This window comes from Ceratina calcarata, unplaced genomic scaffold (assembly GCF_001652005.2).
Source record: "Ceratina calcarata isolate Rehan_Ccalc_2016 unplaced genomic scaffold, ASM165200v1 scaffold27, whole genome shotgun sequence".
In the NCBI taxonomy this organism is placed as follows: Eukaryota; Metazoa; Arthropoda; class Insecta; order Hymenoptera; family Apidae; genus Ceratina; species Ceratina calcarata.
The window spans coordinates 356,961-379,141 of record NW_017149195.1 but is presented as its reverse complement, the minus strand read 5'-3'; the positions used below and the strand labels follow the sequence as shown (position 1 = coordinate 379,141).

General features: G+C 35.3%; 6 protein-coding genes across 9 annotated transcripts in view; 5 read left to right on the top strand and 1 right to left on the bottom strand.

The window, feature by feature from the left end:
- The window catches only part of LOC108623480 (monocarboxylate transporter 10), a 68,490-nt gene extending 56,476 nt beyond the window's left edge, over positions 1–12,014 (top strand). For all 3 annotated transcript variants that reach the window (XM_018022021.2, XM_026812349.1, XM_026812350.1), the window contains 4 exons: positions 4,042–4,333; positions 4,721–4,895; positions 7,776–7,982; positions 8,155–12,014. In XM_018022021.2, the coding sequence (XP_017877510.1) occupies positions 4,042–4,333; positions 4,721–4,895; positions 7,776–7,982; positions 8,155–8,576 (1,096 nt within the window). In that variant the 3' untranslated portion in view covers positions 8,577–12,014. The remainder of the gene's footprint in view (positions 1–4,041; positions 4,334–4,720; positions 4,896–7,775; positions 7,983–8,154) is intronic.
- Positions 12,015–12,557: 543 nt separating this feature from the next.
- Positions 12,558–15,009, top strand: Cox11 (Cytochrome c oxidase copper chaperone COX11). The gene is made up of 5 exons (XM_018022015.2): positions 12,558–12,668; positions 12,922–13,151; positions 13,225–13,548; positions 13,627–13,903; positions 14,892–15,009. Exons 2-4 carry the CDS (start codon positions 12,945–12,947, stop codon positions 13,780–13,782), a joined length of 687 nt encoding a protein of 228 aa, XP_017877504.1. The 5' UTR covers positions 12,558–12,668; positions 12,922–12,944; the 3' UTR covers positions 13,783–13,903; positions 14,892–15,009.
- Positions 13,858–17,272, bottom strand: LOC108623474 (tektin-3). The gene is made up of 9 exons (XM_018022010.2): positions 17,028–17,272; positions 15,802–15,938; positions 15,487–15,717; positions 15,170–15,402; positions 14,994–15,103; positions 14,785–14,933; positions 14,466–14,688; positions 14,203–14,357; positions 13,858–14,121 (listed from the first exon to the last, which is right to left on the bottom strand). Exons 1-9 carry the CDS (start codon positions 17,052–17,054, stop codon positions 13,911–13,913), a joined length of 1,476 nt encoding a protein of 491 aa, XP_017877499.1. The 5' UTR covers positions 17,055–17,272; the 3' UTR covers positions 13,858–13,910.
- LOC108623475 (cytosolic Fe-S cluster assembly factor NUBP1 homolog) lies at positions 16,191–18,545 on the top strand. The gene is made up of 6 exons (XM_018022011.2): positions 16,191–16,302; positions 16,686–16,927; positions 17,281–17,382; positions 17,450–17,540; positions 17,609–17,874; positions 17,947–18,545. The coding sequence occupies exons 1-6, from the start codon at positions 16,272–16,274 to the stop codon at positions 18,199–18,201; spliced, it is 987 nt and encodes a 328-aa protein (XP_017877500.1). The 5' UTR covers positions 16,191–16,271; the 3' UTR covers positions 18,202–18,545.
- Positions 18,546–18,697: 152 nt separating this feature from the next.
- Positions 18,698–21,585, top strand: LOC108623476 (cytosolic Fe-S cluster assembly factor NUBP1 homolog). 2 transcript variants are annotated; one of them, XM_018022013.2, is made up of 8 exons: positions 18,698–18,807; positions 19,191–19,432; positions 19,786–19,887; positions 19,955–20,045; positions 20,114–20,379; positions 20,452–20,638; positions 20,707–20,795; positions 21,565–21,585. In XM_018022013.2, the coding sequence occupies exons 1-7, from the start codon at positions 18,777–18,779 to the stop codon at positions 20,760–20,762; spliced, it is 975 nt and encodes a 324-aa protein (XP_017877502.1). In that variant the 5' UTR covers positions 18,698–18,776; the 3' UTR covers positions 20,763–20,795; positions 21,565–21,585. The 2 variants fall into 2 exon arrangements, with proteins under 2 accessions (XP_017877502.1, XP_017877501.1); XM_018022012.2 differs by lacking the exon at positions 21,565–21,585 and having other exon boundaries at positions 20,707–20,847.
- The window catches only part of LOC108623473 (lysosomal alpha-glucosidase), a 6,110-nt gene continuing 5,268 nt past the window's right edge, over positions 21,340–22,181 (top strand). Inside the window, exon 1 of the mRNA XM_018022009.2 lies at positions 21,340–21,853. Within this exon, the coding sequence (XP_017877498.1) occupies positions 21,575–21,853 (279 nt within the window). The 5' untranslated portion in view covers positions 21,340–21,574. The remainder of the gene's footprint in view (positions 21,854–22,181) is intronic.

Here is a 22,181-nt window from a genome sequence, read left to right as displayed (position 1 = left end):
CCAGCATACCAATGCTTTTCGCGACTACAGGCAGGTGATTCATCGTTCGCAAACGAATCCTCTGCAATGCGGCTACGTCAGGCAGCGTTCCTTTCTCTGGAAAAAATATAGACACAAAGTTGATACTATATTAAAAGTGAAGAAATATTTATAACGTATAAAAATTATTTATAATTATTGAAATGCTGCAATTAAAGGAATGAATGAAATGTATTAAGTTTTTAAAATATTAAGGGATGAATAAATGTACTAAGCTGTTAAGCGCTGAGGTTAATGATAAAGAATTTTTAAAAGGTTATAAATAAGAAGTATTCATAGGACTTATGGAAATGCTCGAGTCAAAGGGATTATTAAAATAGTTTTCTTTGCAACGCGAAAATTCAAGGAAAAGTTAGCGGAATAAAGTTCTGTTAACGATGCAATTTCGTGCAGTTTCCTAAATATTCTGACAAGTTCCGGGGTTAAGAGTTCGTTCAATTAGCGGAAACCGGCGTACCGGGCTAAATGTGAATGATACAATCTCGTTTCCTCCAATTTCCTAAACAGAACAAACGCGTGCGTTCGTTTCGTTCGTGCTCGCGTTGCATATCTAATTTCGTAATACGTCGTGTTCAAGGAGATACTAAAACGAGGAATACGTTTGCCAGCCGATACGAAAAATCCACTGTAAACAGTTCCTTAATCATGAAACCTTTTACCAAATAACGTTTCTGAAGTATAACGTTATAACGTGATCTGGAATACGAGACGAGGGAGAATCCACTGTGTGCAAAAATTAGATGCATTTCATTCTGCCGCGGATTTACAGCTTGATAAAAATAAAAAGAAACATACACATCCACAGTAATCCTCACGCAACCTCTAAAATCCCAACGAAACGTCGCCAACACAGAAATTCACGCGAGAAACTCCGGTATGCGATATCTGTGAACCAAATACATTGTGCCCGACTGAAACTAGGCAAAAGTTTCCGCGTTGGATTTTACCGAGCTTGGAATGTGACCGAAGCAACGCGATTTTTTTCTACACGTCCGATAAATCTGTCTCCGGCCTCTATCTGCGTCGGCCAACCGCCAGCGAGAGGGAAAAAAGAGCATTAGCCGGCGTATCGCGTCTGAAACCAGCCAGAAGTTACCAAAACGATACAGAGGCAGTGACGCGACGCCTCTCGCTATCAATCAACTGCCGCTAGACGGTCCATCAATCAACCATCGACCGCTGCTGCGGAACCGATGAGAGATGCCTTCATGTACAAAAGTTCGATTTTCAAATGTAATAAGATTTGCTTCGAACAAGTTTTGTTTAAAAATACTAGAATCGGGAATCTGATTGAAGATTAAATAAAGAAAACTCGTCGGCAAAATAGCGAATGGGGGACACTTGTGTAAGAAAGTAGAGCGGGTTCGTGTTTGAGCAAGCGAAATAGGATCACGTGAAAGCGGACGAGTAGAATAGGCGTATTAGGACAAGTAGAACAGAATTGTATATGGCCAGACGAGTGGGATAACTTCGTATTAAATTCGGTGAAGTACCGTTAGCAAATAGACTACATTTAAAGCTTACAGACATTTCAATCTCTTGTATTCTAATATTTTGTACTGTCATAAAATTCTGTCATTGCATCTGTAATTCACGAATCAGGATAAACCGAAAATGCAAGAAAACGTGTTAAGCTCTCCCAACTAATCCTATATAAAGTAGATTTTATCTCCCTTTATGAACCAGTCTGGAAAACAAATTAAAAATACGGTGTATCTTCCAGAATAATATACGTAGCATAAAAAACAATAAAAAACCAGATTTATATATTTACGATTTATTTTGAATGAATGTTCAATTTATTGAACTATAGTTATCACATAAAATGGTTTATGTACGCGTATTTAAATTTTCCTCGGTTGTTCATAACGATGATTTACAATAATTGCAAACACATAGGCTGCATGTATCATAGCTAACAAGCTAACATAGGAAAACAGGATATACGGGATGCGTATGATCAGCAAGTAGAGCAGTTGGGTATCAGATCGGACACGGTCAGTAGTATAACCATAGTACGTCGAGCCCAGTAAGTAGAATAGATGCATATCTAGGTGGCCAAATAGAATACCCTCGCCTGATAGCTTGTCAAGTGGAATAAGATTGAATTTGATCAGACAAATAATCCAGCTTTATCCCATTCAGTGTGACTATTCCTATTCACTAAACTGGATACAAGATCGTTTCCAATTAAAGTGAGAATGAAATTAATGATACTCAGCATGTCATTTCATACTTTGTTGAGTGTATTTGTGCTGACTGATATTTTGTAAAATTGAAATACAATTTTTAGAATGATTACTCTAAATAATAATTCCTAGCAGTCTTATTATAAACATTATTTATCGTCTAATATGAATCAGTCTTATTAGTTCCTTGTACCTCCTGCGTGAGTAGTATAAGCGTAATTTTAACGCGAAATGACTGAACCTGTTTTAGTCGATCGTAGAACTACCGTCACCTGTTATTTATTACTCTTGTAACGCAAGACCATACCTTCGCAAGGAGTAGAGCAACACGCATAGCAGCCCGAATAGGGCTTGATTCTCGATGAAACGCGTCGGGACGCCGTAAACACCGCCCGATGAGAGAACTCTGAGTTTCAACAGAGACAGTTATTGTTCGCCCCTGACGCGTCTTGTACCTTGAACGCGTTTCTCGCGTCACGGAACGACAGTATTTCTTAGAGAGAAATTGAAGTAATCGAGGTTAATCAGTTTTTTAATAAAAAAGAGATGTATCTGAACTTGTACTTAGTATCTTGAATTTAGACAATTTCTTCAAGAATAAATAATAAAAAAAGATCAAAGGCGGAACAGCAGTCATCCAATAAATAGTGATCAGTACTCGTTTACCAGAAGTCTGATTAATTAACGTGAATAAATAGTCCTGTTTGAAGTTCAATACAGCTTTCTAGAGATGATAACTCCAGAATTTGGCCAGTTAAACAGGACGGCTACAGTTGTATACATGGGCAAACAGAGGGGGTCAACATGCGCAAGTAGAAAGCGGTAACGTACCGACAGCAGAGGAGAATAATCCTATATCTACTCAGACACGGTCCGTATCTGTTCTATCCGATCCGACACAATGCTCTCGTATGGAGTTCCGTAAAGGTCTTATACGTATACGTAGCTGGCCCTGTAGTTACCCCCGAAAGGGAGCATTTACCTGTTTCAATCAACAAGTAAATTAACTCTGTCAGACGAATCTACATACAGTAACATAGAATAATTATGTATCCTACTACACAATTGGGCATTTCAACTTTTGCAATTGGAAAGCGAAGAAAGGGAGAATGTGTTATTGTTTAGCTTCTACTTTTGACCAATGAATGGTCGACGCAATCTGCTCGTTAAGAAAATACGAAATTGCACGCGAAGGCGACGGATTCCCGAAAGTTGCTCAGCTTTCCTGTTTCGTCGTTAGCTCAAAGCGGCCGCAAACTTCATAACGTTACATTTCGTCGCAACCGGAGCCAGTAAACTCGAAACTCGTAGCAGGCTGAATCCTGCCGCGCTTTTGTTCCATTTTCGGTTGGCATTAAACTTCGTAGGTGGACCGTTTGTAATTCTACGGGTCGGTGAATACACGTTTTCCGTGATATCTCGAGGTTACTGTCAAATAATGCTTTATATTTGCCTTTTCAATACGCGAAATCACATAGCCGCTTCGTTATTAAAATGCGATTATAATATTAATTTAGTTTGTGATGAATTAATTAAAGTACAGATTACAGTGCTTCAGTGATGAAGTGATCTACAAAGTTGCTATAACTCCTTTATAGTGCAATTATAAATTTTATAACATGAACAAAAATAAGGGACCATCTAACAAATTATTATAATATACATTAAAAAAGTATCTATCTTTTATCACATTAGATGCTACACAATGGTACGTGACCTTGTTAATAAGGGTATTGCATAAGTATCCTTTGTAACCAGTGTAAATCGATAAATGGGCGATTCCCTTGTAACGAGGATGTTGTTCCTTCCTTAGGAACTTAGGCTGGGAGCGTGGGATGCAATCGGTAACCGGAGCCCTCTCGTTGGCCTTCTTCCTGGGATTGTTTTACAGAAGCGCATCCTTCTATCATCCTCAACGGCGTGCTATGTTACACGCGAAGAATCAACTTCGTACCGGCGGCAAGCTGAAAGAGAAGAAGACCCCGAGTAAGCCGTCCAGGCAGCCTTGGTTGGATCTCAGTCCTCTAGGAAGCCGACCCGTCAGGATGCTGATGCTGGCAGCCGGTGCTGCTGGCTTTGGCCTCTACACCCCAGCTTTTTACATCGTGAGTGCACCCTTACTCTAATTATTTGATTTTTTATTCGAGCAATATCGCGCTATCACAATTGACTGAAGAATTTTTGTATTACTACAAAGCGAAGAATGTGAAAGACTCCTTGAATTTCGTACGATATTATTATAGATCCTGTTATAAAATGCGTAGACTTTATAATGATCGAATAACTCGAATGAAAGAAAACTCGGAGCAGAGCGGTTGATGAAACAAAAAACCTCATTCAGAGCCATAAGTACCAATCTGTCCGTCAAGCATCTTTTGCAACCGGATATCGATCTGACCAATCAGCCCATCTTCCTCCATCCACTTATCCGATCCTCTTTTCAACCTTACCCGGGTTGCGGCAATCTGCTAATGAAACGCGCCGGTTTTCAGGCTGTGCAGGGCCACAAAGACGGTTTGGAGGCCAGTGCCGTGGTGCTTTTGCAAACTTGCTTGGGCTTGGCAGCGGCTCTCGGCTGCGCAGCTTGGGGGGTCGTTACGGTCAGACCCTCTGCCCAGTGCCTCGTGTCCAGGCAATATCTCTGCCAGGCGGCGCTCCTCGGAGTTGGTCAGTATACATCCACGTTACGCTGCTTTGCGAAAAGGTTCACAGGCCGAAACGTTTCGTTACCTCCGGAAACTTGTTACAGAAATTCGTTCCGAATACGCTGAATCATGCAATTCCCTTATGAAATAGAGAGTCAACTCAATTTAGGAGAATTTTCAAGTACAAAGAACAATTGCTCTTGTAAATAACTTAAACATGTAAAAGAATTTTTCAAATGCACAGGAAGATAAAAAACTCAACAATTATGTAATAAGCGTAGAAAGATTTTAGTCTGTACGTGAAGGAGCTAAGCTAGTAGGTTTAGGAATGAGCTTGCCCACGGTAACCACGGTCACAGTGGGTGCTGTGCCTCGGAACAGAAGGTTCGTCGTCCGGAGATTTCTAAACGTATAGCCCTCATTCAGTTTCAGGGTAGGCTCTCACCCCTTTCCAGTGTATCACCCTTTTGAAGCGGCCGGTGCTCTTCGAGTGTCAGCCGCATACACGTCTTTACCCCTCATTCAGTCTGCTTACCCTCGGTTCGAGTTCCCGACACAAAGTATTTTCCATTCTGTCACGAAGCCACCCCCTCGATGCTTCGACGGGTACGGAGAGCCTCTCTCTACCTGTTTGTACTGTCTCTATCTATCTCTATCTATTTTTGTTCATATCTTCCACCTTCTTTTTATCCCCGTCTTCGTTTTAACGAATATCATTTGAAATAGAGGGGAAGAGGCCGCTGTCGTTAATGGGGTTGCTCAGGATAGAGGAAGCGCGTTTAAAACGCGGCGTACCGTAGACTGACTCGAGGAGATTTCGTTATTGGTTATCGGAGAGAAACTAATCAAGCTGCTCTCGAAGGTTTCCGGTCCAGAAGGAGAAATATTTCTTTCAGTCTTCGATCAGAAGTTCTGATTGACCTGGCGCGACGAAGGGGTTGAAAGTAGATCGAAGTCACTCGGTTGATTTCTCTATTTAATAAGTTCCACATCTTTATGCAAGCGAACAGAGAACGTGAATTCGCTTCGTTTTTAATTTTTATATTTAAATTATCTCGATCTCTTTGCGTCAAGTACTTCTTTAAATATTTCAAGAAACAGTTGAACGAAAGTAGTAGTAGCTCAATAAAAAAACATTGTGCTCCTCAGAAAACGCATGCTCGCTATAAAAATAAAGGACAAGCGACTATGGCTCGGATTGAGGGTCGCTTTAATAAAGACCGTTGCTAACAGTACTAAAATTCTTTATAGTTACGGCGTCGTAATTTTGGTGCCTCGACGGAGATACTCCGAAATGTATTCGCGCAATTAGGGAAACGCAATGAACGTTCTACTCAAAATATTTTTAATAATCCTTCGGTCAACTGTTTATATTTGAAGGAAGCGTGTACGTTTTCTATAAATATAAATGGGACGCTTAACGCGTAATTAGCGGAATGAGGCAACGTTTTAATATATTCGGCTCGCGCGCGCAGATTTCATAGTGATCGCAGAAATATATTCCCTCGGTACATTAAACAGATCGTTTGCAATTAACGTTCAATGCAAATTTGCGTATAATATTCCCCACGGAGTGGCCGCTCGCCCTGGACATTTGACAGATCTAATTAACAGCTCAAACACGCGTCGCTTTCCCGTTCTTCTTTATCTACTTTCTATCATAATTAAATGTTAACCTATTCGTTTGGCGAAAGTGTGCGAATCCCATTTTCGAGTGGCAACAATTGATTAGAGACTTTTTTAAATGATTTTCGTATAACTGATTTCGGTTCAGCTAAAGGTTGTACATTTACAATGTTATATTGTAACATTTGCATATTTGTCATTACTGATTCAAATTGAAAGTTAATTACGAGAGTTGAGTTAATTTGAATTCATTTAATGTTTGAATTATTTCCATGGAAAGTTAAATATGGTAGAAAGACTTTTAGGAACGTAACTCGCTGTTAACAGAGACTGCTCGAGATATATAGATACATGTGGGCCTGGAATAAATGTCTCTTTTTCAACGAGAGAAAGTAGGTGCACGAACTGACAAGCGAGAGCTAAATGTATGTACAAACGAGACCAAGAGAAGATGCAGCCCCTAAAAAGCGGCTTATCCCGTCGCGTTGCGCCGTTGGATCGAGTTTCGTTGCCAGAGTTGATGTTCACCCGCGTCGGACAAACTGTTCACCGAAAAGAATTTGCGATTTACTAAAGAAGAAAATATGTCGCGCGTTCCATCCCTTGGGATATGATTTTCATCCCTTCCGAGCTGATTTTTTAGAAGAAATACAGAAAAGAGTAATACAACATTTTTGTTGAATAAAAAGTTTTTAAAGGAAAGCAGCTTTATGTGTGAGAATAGTAGTCAACAATAAATTGTTTAATTTACATATCTCTTCTACATATCAAGCGTATTGATTCAATAAATTGCGTTGGTAACACGGTCGTGAAAAAGCAGGAACGGTTTTGATCATCTAATCGAAGGAGAAAGAGCTTAGCAGCAGAGGATGATATCAATACTCGACCCATCAATTACGAACGAAGTATCGCGATATCGAGCGATCCGGTTTTAGTTAGACGGAACTACCTTTCGTTGCTTTATTTCCGGCCATGGCTAATGCCCGTTGCATCGGTAAGAGGATTACGAAATAAACCATGGTTCGATACGCTCTGCGGCTATTCACTTCACTGAAACATGAATGAATCCTTGAAACTTTCTGCCGCCATCGGTTTCGCTCGCTATTAAATCTTTCACTGGCTAATACTCACAGTTTTGAAACGATAGGCAACTGGTCACGATTCGTGATTTCTCACAGGATTCGTTAATCTCATTATATTGCATATGCATATCTGTAAAAATGTGAGATCGATGTATGAGTACTGAAGAATAATAAAAGGATCTGAATATTTTTAGCTATCGCGCAAATAGCATTGGGCAGCGTACAAGGCTATCACGGCCTGATCCTAGCTTCCGGTTTATACGGTGCATCCCTTGGCGGCGCCCTTTACTCCTTAAAGATGCTGGCCCTGGAAAGGCTGAGAGCGAAACTGTTCGCACGATCCTGGGCGCTGGTACAAGCCGCGGAGGCGTTACCTATTCTACTTGGAGTTCCTCTTACTGGTAATTACACATTTAAACCGCTCGACAATTTAATCCTATTAATTCCCGAACAAACAGTTTTTTTTATTGGACAATTTTTATACGATGAATTCAGTGCTTCGTTTGATTACATTATACAATGATGTCGCTTGATATTTCTAACATGTAATGCAAATAAAATAATTGGTTGAAGGTTACATGAACGAGAACAGCTCGAGGGTCGGTTACTACGCGTGCACGTTAAGTTCCTTGTGCGGTGCGGCACTACTCTTCCTGGTAGGCTGGGGTCGTCAGCCGGCCTCGCCTCTCCTCCACGGCTCGCACCTTCCAAACGTGCCGATGTCACCTCCGTGTGCCTGTCCGCCTCCACCAAGGCCGAGGCTACCTAAGTCCCAGTCGTTGCATGTGCCTCTCGACATCGACATGAACCATCATCGCGAGCGCGAAGCGGAAAGGATCCATGCTGAACATTATTGCCAGCCGCAGTTTTACGGGGCACCATTAAGACCCAGCAAGAGCGTGCCCGAGGGACTGAGTCACCAGGATTCGTACAGGAGCAGACCGAGGCGGCATCGAGACGTTACCGTGATCGAGCAGATTACCACAAGCGTGTAACGAATGACAGAAAATAAGTAATGAATGGTTGGAGATAATAATGGAATAAGACTTGGAATAGTCGGTTAATGTAAAGAGAGGAGCGGAGTTGTTTGCACAGCGATTCGTTCAACCCAGAGCTTCCCATTCCATTGAAAATCCAACGGTTGGAAAATAAACCCGAGTGGCTCTTTAATATTCGCTATTAAAAATCTATAAACGAGCGCCTGATTGATTACCTGGATGGACGTGAAATATGAAATCAAAAGCACAAGCGAAATCAAATGAGTTACGTAGTATTGTTCAGAAAATGAATCTTGAAATGTTGATACGCCGCGAGGAGGCTTTATGTTCCTCACCCGTTGATGGCGGCAATGATATTAGGACGTATATGAATGGAATTTATATACGTATTCATAGTCTATCCGATCTATAATTGAACCATCAAAGTGAGTTAAGAAATATTCGTGTTAATAGATTCTTAGTTACGGTGTTACTGTGAGAAAAGTACCCATATATTTGTACCACGTTTTATGGTATTTAAACATGTTTTCTATGTACATAAATTGTTTTCTATTACTGATTTGTTGTGTTGGTGTTGTTGTTTGAAGAAATATTTCTATAGTTTATTCTTCATTTCTATTCCTTACCATTTTCAAATAATAGAAGAGTGTTTTCGAATGATGCATAGTTTATCTGTACTATTGGATTCGAACTAGATGGGTACTTTTCTCCCGTGTGTGTTCACAAGAGTACACTTAGACATTTAAAAAGCGAAACAGTTCGAACAGCAGGGAAAGAGGATTTCCAGAGAGAAGTGATTTCTATACATAATAGATGATGGAGCTGGACTCCAGGATCGTTGCACGAATCGTTAGAGACTTTGCTTACGATTTTAATATACATTACGTAGAAACATGGAAAGTAAGTACAATTTAGGAAAAATTAAATGTACGCGTAACAATATTAATTATTAACGATTTGACGAATCAAAAGTACGGCATCGTGAGTCTGTACCTTCTGTAACTTGTGCGTAATACACCCGAGAGCTCAATTATTGCCTCTATTAGAGACGACCGTCGCTCCCTTTCTTAGGGAACACGAGAATAGATTTAAAAAAAAATGCTTGAAAAATTGTACAGCTCGCAACAATTCTCTACTACACGTAATAGTTGACCGAAACTTTTTCTAGCGGAATTCTGATAGAAATCGCAGCTGAAGTTCTTATTCGAAAATCCACGATTCGAGTCACATTAAGTCAATATTAAATCTTCGGCTGGTGCTCTTCATTGCAAATATTCGATTCGTTTTTACGTAATTAAAATAAAGCATTGTATCTATTTGTAAATGATTTAAAATTTTTACCGATATTTTTACGAAGAATATTGAACTTTGTCTAGTAATCATATCACAACGCCAGTCAAAGATTCGAACACTCAATTCCTACTAGTTTTTAATAAAGAGAGAAGAAAGTCATCTTGAAGACTTCGATAGAGCAATTACAAGTCACCGAACGATAAAATGATTAGTACCTGAATATTAAGTATTTTAGGTTTACGCGAGTATCATGCAACCATCTTTTGTTTAAACCGCTAGGCAACATGGATAGTTGTGAGAAAATACTCAAAAGTTTATCGTGCTCCCGCTTTTTAATGTTGCTCCACACGACTGAATCATTGTCGGAAAACTCTCGATAGTCGATTGGACGTTGCTCTACGTGTAATAAGGCAAATATTTTGGGCATTCAAGAGAGTGTAACGATTACACAGAATATCAAAAAGATATCATTGTTAAAACCCTTTCGTTGGAAGTTTATTATAATTCTAAAAGACTTGATGTTGTGCTGTTTGCGTTTCCGGAATTCTTAGGATGAAATCGAGTTTGAAAGATTATGAAACGTCGATTATCATACAAGAGACGACCGATGGATGAAGGAAAGCTTCTTGAAAAATATAGTCGACGTGATACCCTTATTAAAATGATAAGCAGGTAATTAATAAGTATCAACGATATAAGAAATCAACAATTTTAGAAGGTATTAACATAGTTTTTAATGTACGAAGTTTCGCCTAGTTGAACCAGCGTTATACGAAATTTTACAAAGGATCAATGTATCATTCGTTTCGACGATCCCTATTCGTTATATTCTCTCTGTGGTGGATTGTTTGTATACTGCCAATTTTTATAGAATGTTAATCGCATAATAATTCTTCAATTCACTTGTATCTTCGTGAACGATCAATCGTAAGTGTATAATATCCAAGTGTGGTGATCAATTACACGAACCAAGGAAACTCACACTAGTAGGATTAATCTTCGACGCTACCACGACCGTAAACGTATGAAACATAAGTTGCTAGGAAACGAAATTCAAAAACACTTTATAACAACGTTCAATACACTGTTTTGTACGATGGTTCCTCTCTAATTAACTTGCAATGATTTTTCTACGTAGCTTTCTACTCGACAGTCTCTTTTCGAAACTTTATCATTCTCCCAATTTCAAATCCATATTATTAGTCGATGAACAATCTCGTACACGCGATGCGAAATATAAATCGAGTTTTATACCTCGTATTTACGAATACTCCAAGAACTTAGATCAGGTTTCTTCGATTTTCTATTCGTCTAACCGTTTCCGTTCGTAACTATCGTATAATGAATAATCTACGCTTAGAAAGCGAAGCTGCAACACGAACTTGGATAGAAAAGTAACGTTGAATTGAATCGAGGAGTTGAAATGATAAGAGGAATCATTACAGGCGACACATGAATGTACTATATGTATAATTAAAAAAAAAATTTTTCCTCAAGCGAACGATTTCTTGTCTTATACGAAATAATCGTTTTATAACAGTGATTATAATATAATATCGTATTACTGTGAAAAAAAGGACCTGTATATGTCGCGGACATTTTTCAAGAAAAAAATCTGTATTTTATGTACTTGTATCTTTTATCGGTTCAACTCCTAAGTAAAGAAAGATTATATCGGTGAGGACTATAGATTCTGGGACGAAAGTTTCACAACGGAGGAGCTGCTAAACTTTAGCAGAAGTACTTGCACAATCATGATAGACTTCGAGGTGGGAAGGAAGTCGACGTCGGCGAAACTTCCCTGTGGCTCTCTTTATAGATCTCTATGTATTTCAAGAAATTCTCTGGTAACATATTGTACACACGTAAATTACACGCATACAGACATTCACACACGTACACGTAAGTAAAATGTAATAACTTGATTCTTGTGAAAGCTTGTTATAATAACACAGACATTTACGAAGATCGTAATTTTCTTTACTTTTGAAATGGAGAAGGGAAAAGGAAGAATGAGGAATGGAAAGAAACGTGCGAAGTCTCCCGTTACGAAGCGTTGAGCATTTTGTAAAAGTTTTATAAATAGTTCTATGTAGTTGAACAGCTGGACCAATAAAATGTATATCCGATTGTACGAATTAATTATTTTTTTTTTATCAGTTCTATAAGATCCAAAAGTTAGATATCTTAATAATAATTTATTAATAAGGAGTAGATGAAAATAAAATTATTCATTTATTAATCAGAATTTAGCCGACTTCTATTTCAGCAAAATATTAAATCACATATTTTTCTTATTTCACCTTAACGTTCATTACTCCGTACATTAAATTATTGAAAGAAAAGAGTGATAATTGCTAATCATAAATATCCTCTTCCGAAATTAGTCATTTGATCGCAAAATACAAACACCAAAATTCGATTTCATTCATTTATTATACAGAATTTAGTAATCAATACAATTTGTTAGTTAGTTTCGATTTCGACTTTAATAATGATCGTGATTCTGATTTCAATTTGATTTTGACAAATATTTGACCAAATAAAAAATAGAAATTAGTTTTAATTCCAAGCCTGTCTTCGCACTGGGAATCCAATGAAACCTTTAAATTGAAAAAATAATACGTCTCTCGACTGCTACAAGTAACGTGCAGTGCGCACGTCCCAAAAATCCATGATGTACCCAACCCAACCCAACCAATATTATATCAGTAATGTTAACTAATGTTTCCGATGTTTCCTCGATGGTGGTAGGAAGAAAGAACGTAGTCAAATTTTGTAAATGAAAAAAACAAGGTATTTGAAAGTCATATATGAATTCTTGTTCAGTTTTCAGTCCACTACTAATTATTATTTATATAATAGAATGTAATTCAATGATAACTATTATATCAGTCTACATAGGGAAAACTGCATTTGCATGTATAACACAATAACATAATTAATAATTAAATAATTTTAATCGTTATATACATTTATCTTCTTTTTTCGTTTTAAATTTTACTTAGCAAACACGGAAATACATTGAAGAGCAAGAATTATGTTACAGGTCTCTTAGGTTAAGAAGATAAAATGTTTCTTAGAATCTATCCTAAAATATTGAATTGCTGTAATGCCAGACAAATACATACGAATGTATCTCGAGTGTTATTCAACCAATATTACAATGCAAGACATAAGAAAAGAATGCGATCTTCACTTTTATATTGGAGCGGTTTCGGTGTTTTAGTACTTGGATGTACATATGCCGCAGTTCCTTTGTATAGGATATTTTGTCAGGTAATATAAAAAGAAATTTATAAGTATATTGTAATATATTTATATTTACGATAATGGATAATTCTTTTATTAGACATATAATTACGGTGGTACACTGTCAGCTAATCATGATAGTACTAAACTACGTAGTGTGATACCTGTTAAGGACAGAGTTATAAACGTAAAATTTAATGCAGATACAGCTGCAACGATGCAATGGAATTTTAAACCACAACAAACTTGTATAAAAGTTATTCCTGGAGAAACTGCTCTAGCGTTTTATACAGCAAAAAATCCATTAGATATACCAATTACTGGTATATCAACTTATAATGTAGTACCATATGATGCAGCACAATATTTCAATAAAATTCAGTGTTTCTGTTTTGAAGAACAACAGCTTAATCCACATGAAGAAGTTAGTTGGACAGCTATATTTATACAGTTTGCATTGAATACATACTGTAATACTATCATCATTTAATGTTTGTTTAAGGTTGACATGCCAGTATTTTTTTACATTGACCCAGAGTTTGCTGATGATCCAAGAATGGAAAATGTCAATGAAATTATACTTTCCTACACGTTCTTTCAAGCCAAGGAAGGAATTAAAATTCCTTTACCAAGTTTTTTGCAAAAACACACACAATAGTGATTGGTAATAGAAACTATAACAATGTTTTAACAATGGATAGAAATATATATTGAACACTTAGTACTACTTGTGAATGATGAACTACTGATGAATGAAAACTGTTTCTAGTTGTATATATGTAAGTATTAAAATTTGAACAATACATTTATTGGATATGCGCGCCTAAAACCATAAACTTTTTCTCGATCAATATGAATGGCATCGATTTTTAGTGCAAGGTCTTGTTCCAACATTGTCCGCGTTTTCAATAACTTCTGATGTTGATTCACTAGTTCTTCCAATGCTTTATACATCTTTTCTATTTGATGATTTATTTCGCTGATTTCCATCTGGAGACTGCCACAGAGAAATTCATTATCGTAATTATTTTCCTTCTCTTAATTGTGTCATCAAGGAAATAAATGTGTAGGGACAAACCTTGTGTGCGCGCAATCACGGCAAAGTTCCATATCCGGGCGATGCATTCTGGCCTCCATCCTAGTATGCGCTACTTTTAGTACATAACTTTTATCTGCAATGGCTTTACGCATTAATTCTAAGTTTTTTTCAACATCAAAAATTTCCTGCGCCACCTAAAAATGTTATTAAATGAAATGACTTTTGGTACGTCCGCTAGTCATTGAAATTATGTATATAAAATAAAAGTTTAATGATGGATACATGTATACAGTTACTTTTACCTTTTGTAAATGGTGTTGAAGTTTATTCTTAGCCTCAAGTAATTCTGATGACCTATGTGTCAGTGCGGTATTTGTAGTATTCCAAGCATCCCACATTTCTTGTGCAACTTTGTTCATAAGAGCTTCTGCATTTGTTATTAATTGACAAGAGTTATTTCTCTCTAGCTGTGATCTTTCAATTATTCGGTTAGTAGAATCCATCCATGTGTCTCGTTCAGAGAAACTAGTAGAAGAAATTAATTGAATTTCGTACGCGAAAAATTGTAGTGTACACATAATGCATTTTATATATCAGGTGAAGTCAAATACGTTCACATACCATGAGTCATATTTTTCAACCCCAGAATAATATTGCAATCCGTGACTGTAATTGTTTAATTGATGACACATTGTGTCTATCCCTAACGCATTTTCTTTATTTTTTAGGTCCAACTCCAAGTGACATTGGGAGGTTCTACATTCTCGTAACTATGAACAGGATCAATCGTCAATGTATATTTAAAGTTTATTTCTGTATTTTAATATTACCTGATTCTTGCATTCATCTAAACAAGCTTCTAATTTTTTCCTATTTTGATTCAGGATTTCCACTTCTCTTAACAAACATTTTTCCGAATCGTCATGAACGAGTTCACTACCTATTCAATGATATATGATAGAAACGTTCCATGTCGATTGTCGATTGATAAACTAATTTATTGTACCTTTCCTAGCTTCCCTATGATAGAGGCACTCCTCTGCAATGTGTAACGGACCCTCGATATCTTTGATAGCCTTTTCCAAAGTAGACCGACAATCTTGAAGTCTTTCTATTTGTTGATAAAGTCTTTCTAATTCTGATACAACTTCGTTTCGCCAAAAATTAATGTCGTTTATCCTTTCGCCAAGTCTTCTACCAGTATCGTACTGGCCAGTTTGCACTTTTTCTTCAGCATCTCTATCAGAACATTTGTTCATCCTTATTACCAGTATCCACATTTCTAACAGTATACGTACGGTTCATATAATACGTACTACTTACCTGATAATTCGTACAGAATCATTTCGTACCCTTTCCGAGAAATGTCTGCATAAATCTGCTTCGTTATAATATTTGATTTGCTTATCGTACCATTCATCAGGTGTGCATCGCGCATAAAGAGTAGTTCTCGAATTTACTGAATCTCTACCATACCCTGATACTAAATTCGGGAATCTTAACGAATTTGCGTTTTCTGTATTTAATACATAGTTAGGCGATGATCTTGTAACTCTAGAGAATTCATTTATACTTATTTCAGGAACTTATCAATAAAACGAAACAATAGTAATTGTAAGCTACGTTCGGAAAACTTACAGAGGTAGAATGTTAACATTTTTATATTCTATACTAGGGCGCCAAGGCATCAAATTGTGCCTACTGTTATCTCGGCACAGTGTTAATGGTCTAATGTAAGAAATCGGCATATTTGTACTTGGACATAGTTGTGATGGCTGCAAATTTTATTATAACATGTGTATATATATATATATATATTTAACACATTAAAAGGATAAGGATTAACGAAAAATATAGATTATTTTTGAAACTAAAATAAAAAAGAATGCAATGAATATAAGTCCGCTTTAGTTTTTTATAAACTCAAACAATATTCTTTCTTTCATTTAAGTTCGTATAGAATGTTTATTATAGATTAAATTGTATAATCATAAGAACTGATTAAACATCATTTTCGTTTGATCCAAATAAAAATTTTTGTTATAATAAAAATCGGGAAAAGTTATTTTATTGCAAAGTGAACAGTTTTGAATCAGTCATTATCGAACATGGCAGATGTACCCAGTGATGCACCGCAACGTAAGTATATATACGATGAAAAGCGTAATTTTAATAAGTATTAATCGAAATTTTACAATTTAATACTTTAATAATTATATGTGACATCGTTTAAAATAAAAATATAAATTAACAGTAAATGAAAGTAAATTCATTAATGCTTGTCATTGATTATCATTCGTCTGTGAGGTTACAAATATTTAATTATTATCCATTGAAATTGTTCATTTTAAATATGAAAAATACAAATAAGTGATATATATTCTCAAGTTTGGTCTGCTTAATAAAAGTTTTTCATTTAGTTCTCAGTTAGCAATTAAAAGAATATAAGCAGATATTGCAGCATATTGAATAATCTGTATCTAATCAGAACAATAGGTGTATGAATAATAATATTTTTACAGATTGCCCTGGTACTGAGAGCACAGATGCAGGAAAAGCATCTGCATGTGCTGGTTGTCCAAATCAAACAATATGTGCATCTGGCATTACAAAACAGCCAGATCCTGGTATAAGTCTTGTTAAGGAGAAGCTTTCTACAGTTAGAAACAAATTATTAGTACTATCTGGCAAAGGTGGAGTTGGCAAAAGTACTATAACATCTTTGATATCAAGATCCTTGGCATTAAGCAACCCTAATACAAATGTGAGTTGATAAATCTTTGACAAATCGTTTTGAGATGTAAGACACTGCAGCCTGCTGTTATAAGAATTGGCTTAATTTACATTGAGTCAAAGATACTTACTTTTCTTCCAGTAGTTAAGATTTCCATATTGTTTTCTATCTACATGTCAACTTAGCGATTTCTGTTCCGTAGTCAGATGGGTTTGTACTATAGTACTTGTTTGTATCACTTAGTACCAGGTTCATATTGATTTTCTTAAGTTTTTGATATATCCTATATTTGTAACTCTAAATCTAAGCAGAGATATATTTCATAGTATGTTTAACTTGCTTTCTCAGTGTTTATCAATAATTTAGAAAAGTATACATTGTAGGTTGGTGTATTGGATATTGATATTTGTGGTCCTTCTCAACCAAGAATATTAAATGCAATAGGAGAACAAGTCCATCAGAGTGGATCAGGATGGTCTCCAGTGGTAAGCTTTTACAAGCGTGAACTAACGTAATTGATATATTAAATTTAGTTTTCTATTCTACTCCCAGTATGTAGATGACAACTTATCATTAATGTCTATTGGATTTTTACTCGCAAGTCCAAGTGATGCAGTAATATGGAGAGGACCAAAAAAAAATGGTACCTCATTTTTAAATATTTCATTGATTGGTACTTGAGAGAATATTATTAGATATGTATATTTTTAGGAATGATTAGACAATTCTTATCAGAAGTCGATTGGGGGACATTAGATTATCTTATTTTGGATACACCTCCTGGTACCTCGGATGAACATTTATCCGCGATTTCGTATCTTAAAGATGCTGGTATCACAGGAGCAATAATAGTAACAACTCCGCAACAAGTTGCTTTGCTAGATGTAAGAAAAGAAATTGACTTTTGCAGAAAAGTCAGTTTACCAATTTTAGGTGTCATCGAAAATATGAGTGTTTTCGTGTGCCCTAAATGTAAGGCAAGTGTCTAATTTTAGAATTCTCCTGCTGACTTCGATTTGCGTTTTATATTAAGATCGTTTTCCAAATAGAATTCGGCAGAAATATTCCCGGCATTAACAGGTGGTGCGCGTGCAATGGCCAAAGAATTCGATATAGAACTCTTAGGTTCTTTGCCATTAGATCCACTTCTGACGAAATGCTGTGACGAGGGTAAAAATATTTTAACAGAAATGCCGGAATCACCGACCGTCCTCTTAGTTCTCGAATTTACTGAATCTCTACCATACCCTGATACTAAATTCGGGAATCTTAACGAATTTGCGTTTTCTGTATTTAATACATAGTTAGGCGATGATCTTGTAACTCTAGAGAATTCATTTATACTTATTTCAGGAACTTATCAATAAAACGAAACAATAGTAATTGTAAGCTACGTTCGGAAAACTTACAGAGGTAGAATGTTAACATTTTTATATTCTATACTAGGGCGCCAAGGCATCAAATTGTGCCTACTGTTATCTCGGCACAGTGTTAATGGTCTAATGTAAGAAATCGGCATATTTGTACTTGGACATAGTTGTGATGGCTGCAAATTTTATTATAACATGTGTATATATATATATATATATTTAACACATTAAAAGGATAAGGATTAACGAAAAATATAGATTATTTTTGAAACTAAAATAAAAAAGAATGCAATGAATATAAGTCCGCTTTAGTTTTTTATAAACTCAAACAATATTCTTTCTTTCATTTAAGTTCGTATAGAATGTTTATTATAGATTAAATTGTATAATCATAAGAACTGATTAAACATCATTTTCGTTTGATCCAAATAAAAATTTTTGTTATAATAAAAATCGGGAAAAGTTATTTTATTGCAAAGTGAACAGTTTTGAATCAGTCATTATCGAACATGGCAGATGTACCCAGTGATGCACCGCAACGTAAGTATATATACGATGAAAAGCGTAATTTTAATAAGTATTAATCGAAATTTTACAATTTAATACTTTAATAATTATATGTGACATCGTTTAAAATAAAAATATAAATTAACAGTAAATGAAAGTAAATTCATTAATGCTTGTCATTGATTATCATTCGTCTGTGAGGTTACAAATATTTAATTATTATCCATTGAAATTGTTCATTTTAAATATGAAAAATACAAATAAGTGATATATATTCTCAAGTTTGGTCTGCTTAATAAAAGTTTTTCATTTAGTTCTCAGTTAGCAATTAAAAGAATATAAGCAGATATTGCAGCATATTGAATAATCTGTATCTAATCAGAACAATAGGTGTATGAATTATAATATTTTTACAGATTGCCCTGGTACTGAGAGCACAGATGCAGGAAAAGCATCTGCATGTGCTGGTTGTCCAAATCAAACAATATGTGCATCTGGCATTACAAAACAGCCAGATCCTGGTATAAGTCTTGTTAAGGAGAAGCTTTCTACAGTTAGAAACAAATTATTAGTACTATCTGGCAAAGGTGGAGTTGGCAAAAGTACTATAACATCTTTGATATCAAGATCCTTGGCATTAAGCAACCCTAATACAAATGTGAGTTGATAAATCTTTGACAAATCGTTTTGAGATGTAAGACACTGCAGCCTGCTGTTATAAGAATTGGCTTAATTTACATTGAGTCAAAGATACTTACTTTTCTTCCAGTAGTTAAGATTTCCATATTGTTTTCTATCTACATGTCAACTTAGCGATTTCTGTTCCGTAGTCAGATGGGTTTGTACTATAGTACTTGTTTGTATCACTTAGTACCAGGTTCATATTGATTTTCTTAAGTTTTTGATATATCCTATATTTGTAACTCTAAATCTAAGCAGAGATATATTTCATAGTATGTTTAACTTGCTTTCTCAGTGTTTATCAATAATTTAGAAAAGTATACATTGTAGGTTGGTGTATTGGATATTGATATTTGTGGTCCTTCTCAACCAAGAATATTAAATGCAATAGGAGAACAAGTCCATCAGAGTGGATCAGGATGGTCTCCAGTGGTAAGCTTTTACAAGCGTGAACTAACGTAATTGATATATTAAATTTAGTTTTCTATTCTACTCCCAGTATGTAGATGACAACTTATCATTAATGTCTATTGGATTTTTACTCGCAAGTCCAAGTGATGCAGTAATATGGAGAGGACCAAAAAAAAATGGTACCTCATTTTTAAATATTTCATTGATTGGTACTTGAGAGAATATTATTAGATATGTATATTTTTAGGAATGATTAGACAATTCTTATCAGAAGTCGATTGGGGGACATTAGATTATCTTATTTTGGATACACCTCCTGGTACCTCGGATGAACATTTATCCGCGATTTCGTATCTTAAAGATGCTGGTATCACAGGAGCAATAATAGTAACAACTCCGCAACAAGTTGCTTTGCTAGATGTAAGAAAAGAAATTGACTTTTGCAGAAAAGTCAGTTTACCAATTTTAGGTGTCATCGAAAATATGAGTGTTTTCGTGTGCCCTAAATGTAAGGCAAGTGTCTAATTTTAGAATTCTCCTGCTGACTTCGATTTGCGTTTTATATTAAGATCGTTTTCCAAATAGAATTCGGCAGAAATATTCCCGGCATTAACAGGTGGTGCGCGTGCAATGGCCAAAGAATTCGATATAGAACTCTTAGGTTCTTTGCCATTAGATCCACTTCTGACGAAATGCTGTGACGAGGGTAAAAATATTTTAACAGAAATGCCGGAATCACCGACCGTCCTCATCTTACAGGAGATTGTTCAAAGTAAATTTTTACAAATTCCATATAGTTCTATGTGTTTTTAAAAAATAATTATTAATTCATTATTTCAGAAATAGTCGAGAAATGCGAAAAGATGAATAACAACTGTGAAATTGATACAACTTGAGAAAATTGTGATATTTTCATTATAAGGAATTGTGTACGTATGCATATGTATATTAATTACAGCACTATGTATAAAAATTGTCAAAGAAAATGATTTTGTTTGTTTTTATTTTTTTTTTTATTCCTAATGCCATTCCTTATATATGGATTTAATATTTTGTAATTTGTGTGAAATGTTGGATTACGTAGAATCTGATTTTAAGACATAAGGTTTATACATATATATGTATTTATATGTGTAGAGAGATAAGAAGTAAAATGTAAATAATTTGATTTTGTTGGAAATGGACACCGGTTTACTGGTATATGTGTTCTAAATATAAATGTCATTATATGCTAAAAATAAAAGGGTGATGAATCATGACAAAATCCAGTTTAGTGGACACTGAATTATTTACGAAGCATTAATGATATATTTGAAATAAGTCTTAATTTTGAACATAAATAGTTTTTAAAGATATTCAGCTTCACATATGAATAGTGTATAAGTAATGGCAAATAATTTTTACTATTTTATATGCGGCTTAAGGTTAGGTTTTTCTTGCAGATTAATGCGTAGTAAAAGAAGTATTCTGCTTTAACTATATATTTACGTGATCTTTTTATGGTAGTTGATATCTTTAAATACTTGCTCATCATTTGACTTGATTATTTTTATCAACCTCTATGCAGTGACTAACGAGTGAAGTGTTTCTGTTCAGTTGCATTTGATTAGCAACATACAAAGGAAGTGAACCTAATAGAATTGTAATAAAGTGACACTTTTATTCATGAATATTTAAACGAAAATTTGAATCAAATAGATAAACTGAAATGGAAGTGAAAGAAAAACAACAGCCTGAAACGGAGAATTTAAATAGATATCTTAAAGATATACTTAAAATGCATCATTTTTTGCGATTGGCTATATTTTTAATTCTGCTCGGTTTAATAATCGTACTCATAAGTCAATGCCAATGGATTGAGATTAATATAATATACAAAGAAGATATCGTAAATCAGGAGAATTTGAAATACGAATTGATAACAGAAGAAGATAATGTGGAATTTACTGCATCAGAAACAATATCTAAAGTTCCAGAAATTTTTCAAGTAAGATTTAAATCTTTCTGAATGTACAAAGTGATATAAACCATAAAGAGCATCGTAGTTAATAATAAGATGTCACAAGACTTATTATATATACATACTGGCGGACGATCAGAATTGGCAGTAAATTCGAAAATGTAAATTTTCGTAGAAATCAATTATTATTGATTTTTCACTGCAGACTGTTTAATTGTTGAATTATCAATCTTTATTCACCCCTCGTCAAATTCAAATTATAAATACCGTCTCTCTTTTTCTTATACTTTTCCTATTTACATATCTACGTTAGATAATCTCTACCGTTTATTTATTATACATCTGTGATCATCTA

Excerpts from the sequence above, each read along its gene's own strand:
- Cox11 (XM_018022015.2), top strand. The coding sequence starts at position 12,945 with ATGTTTCTTAGAATCTATCCTAAAATATTGAATTGCTGTAATGCCAGA. Across the intron at positions 13,152-13,224 it reads TGTATAGGATATTTTGTCAG|ACATATAATTACGGTGGTAC; the intron begins GTAATATAAAAA and ends TTCTTTTATTAG. Across the intron at positions 13,549-13,626 it reads AGCTTAATCCACATGAAGAA|GTTGACATGCCAGTATTTTT; the intron begins GTTAGTTGGACA and ends TGTTTGTTTAAG.
- LOC108623476 (XM_018022013.2), top strand. The coding sequence starts at position 18,777 with ATGGCAGATGTACCCAGTGATGCACCGCAAC. Across the intron at positions 18,808-19,190 it reads ACCCAGTGATGCACCGCAAC|ATTGCCCTGGTACTGAGAGC; the intron begins GTAAGTATATAT and ends ATATTTTTACAG. Across the intron at positions 20,046-20,113 it reads GAGAGGACCAAAAAAAAATG|GAATGATTAGACAATTCTTA; the intron begins GTACCTCATTTT and ends GTATATTTTTAG.
- LOC108623475 (XM_018022011.2), top strand. The coding sequence starts at position 16,272 with ATGGCAGATGTACCCAGTGATGCACCGCAAC. Across the intron at positions 16,303-16,685 it reads ACCCAGTGATGCACCGCAAC|ATTGCCCTGGTACTGAGAGC; the intron begins GTAAGTATATAT and ends ATATTTTTACAG. Across the intron at positions 17,383-17,449 it reads GATCAGGATGGTCTCCAGTG|TATGTAGATGACAACTTATC; the intron begins GTAAGCTTTTAC and ends TTCTACTCCCAG.
- LOC108623474 (XM_018022010.2), bottom strand. The coding sequence starts at position 17,054 with ATGGAAATCTTAACTACTGGAAGAAAA. Across the intron at positions 14,358-14,465 it reads TTCAACACCATTTACAAAAG|GTGGCGCAGGAAATTTTTGA; the intron begins GTAAAAGTAACT and ends TAACATTTTTAG. Across the intron at positions 14,122-14,202 it reads CGTGATTGCGCGCACACAAG|TCTCCAGATGGAAATCAGCG; the intron begins GTTTGTCCCTAC and ends TCTCTGTGGCAG.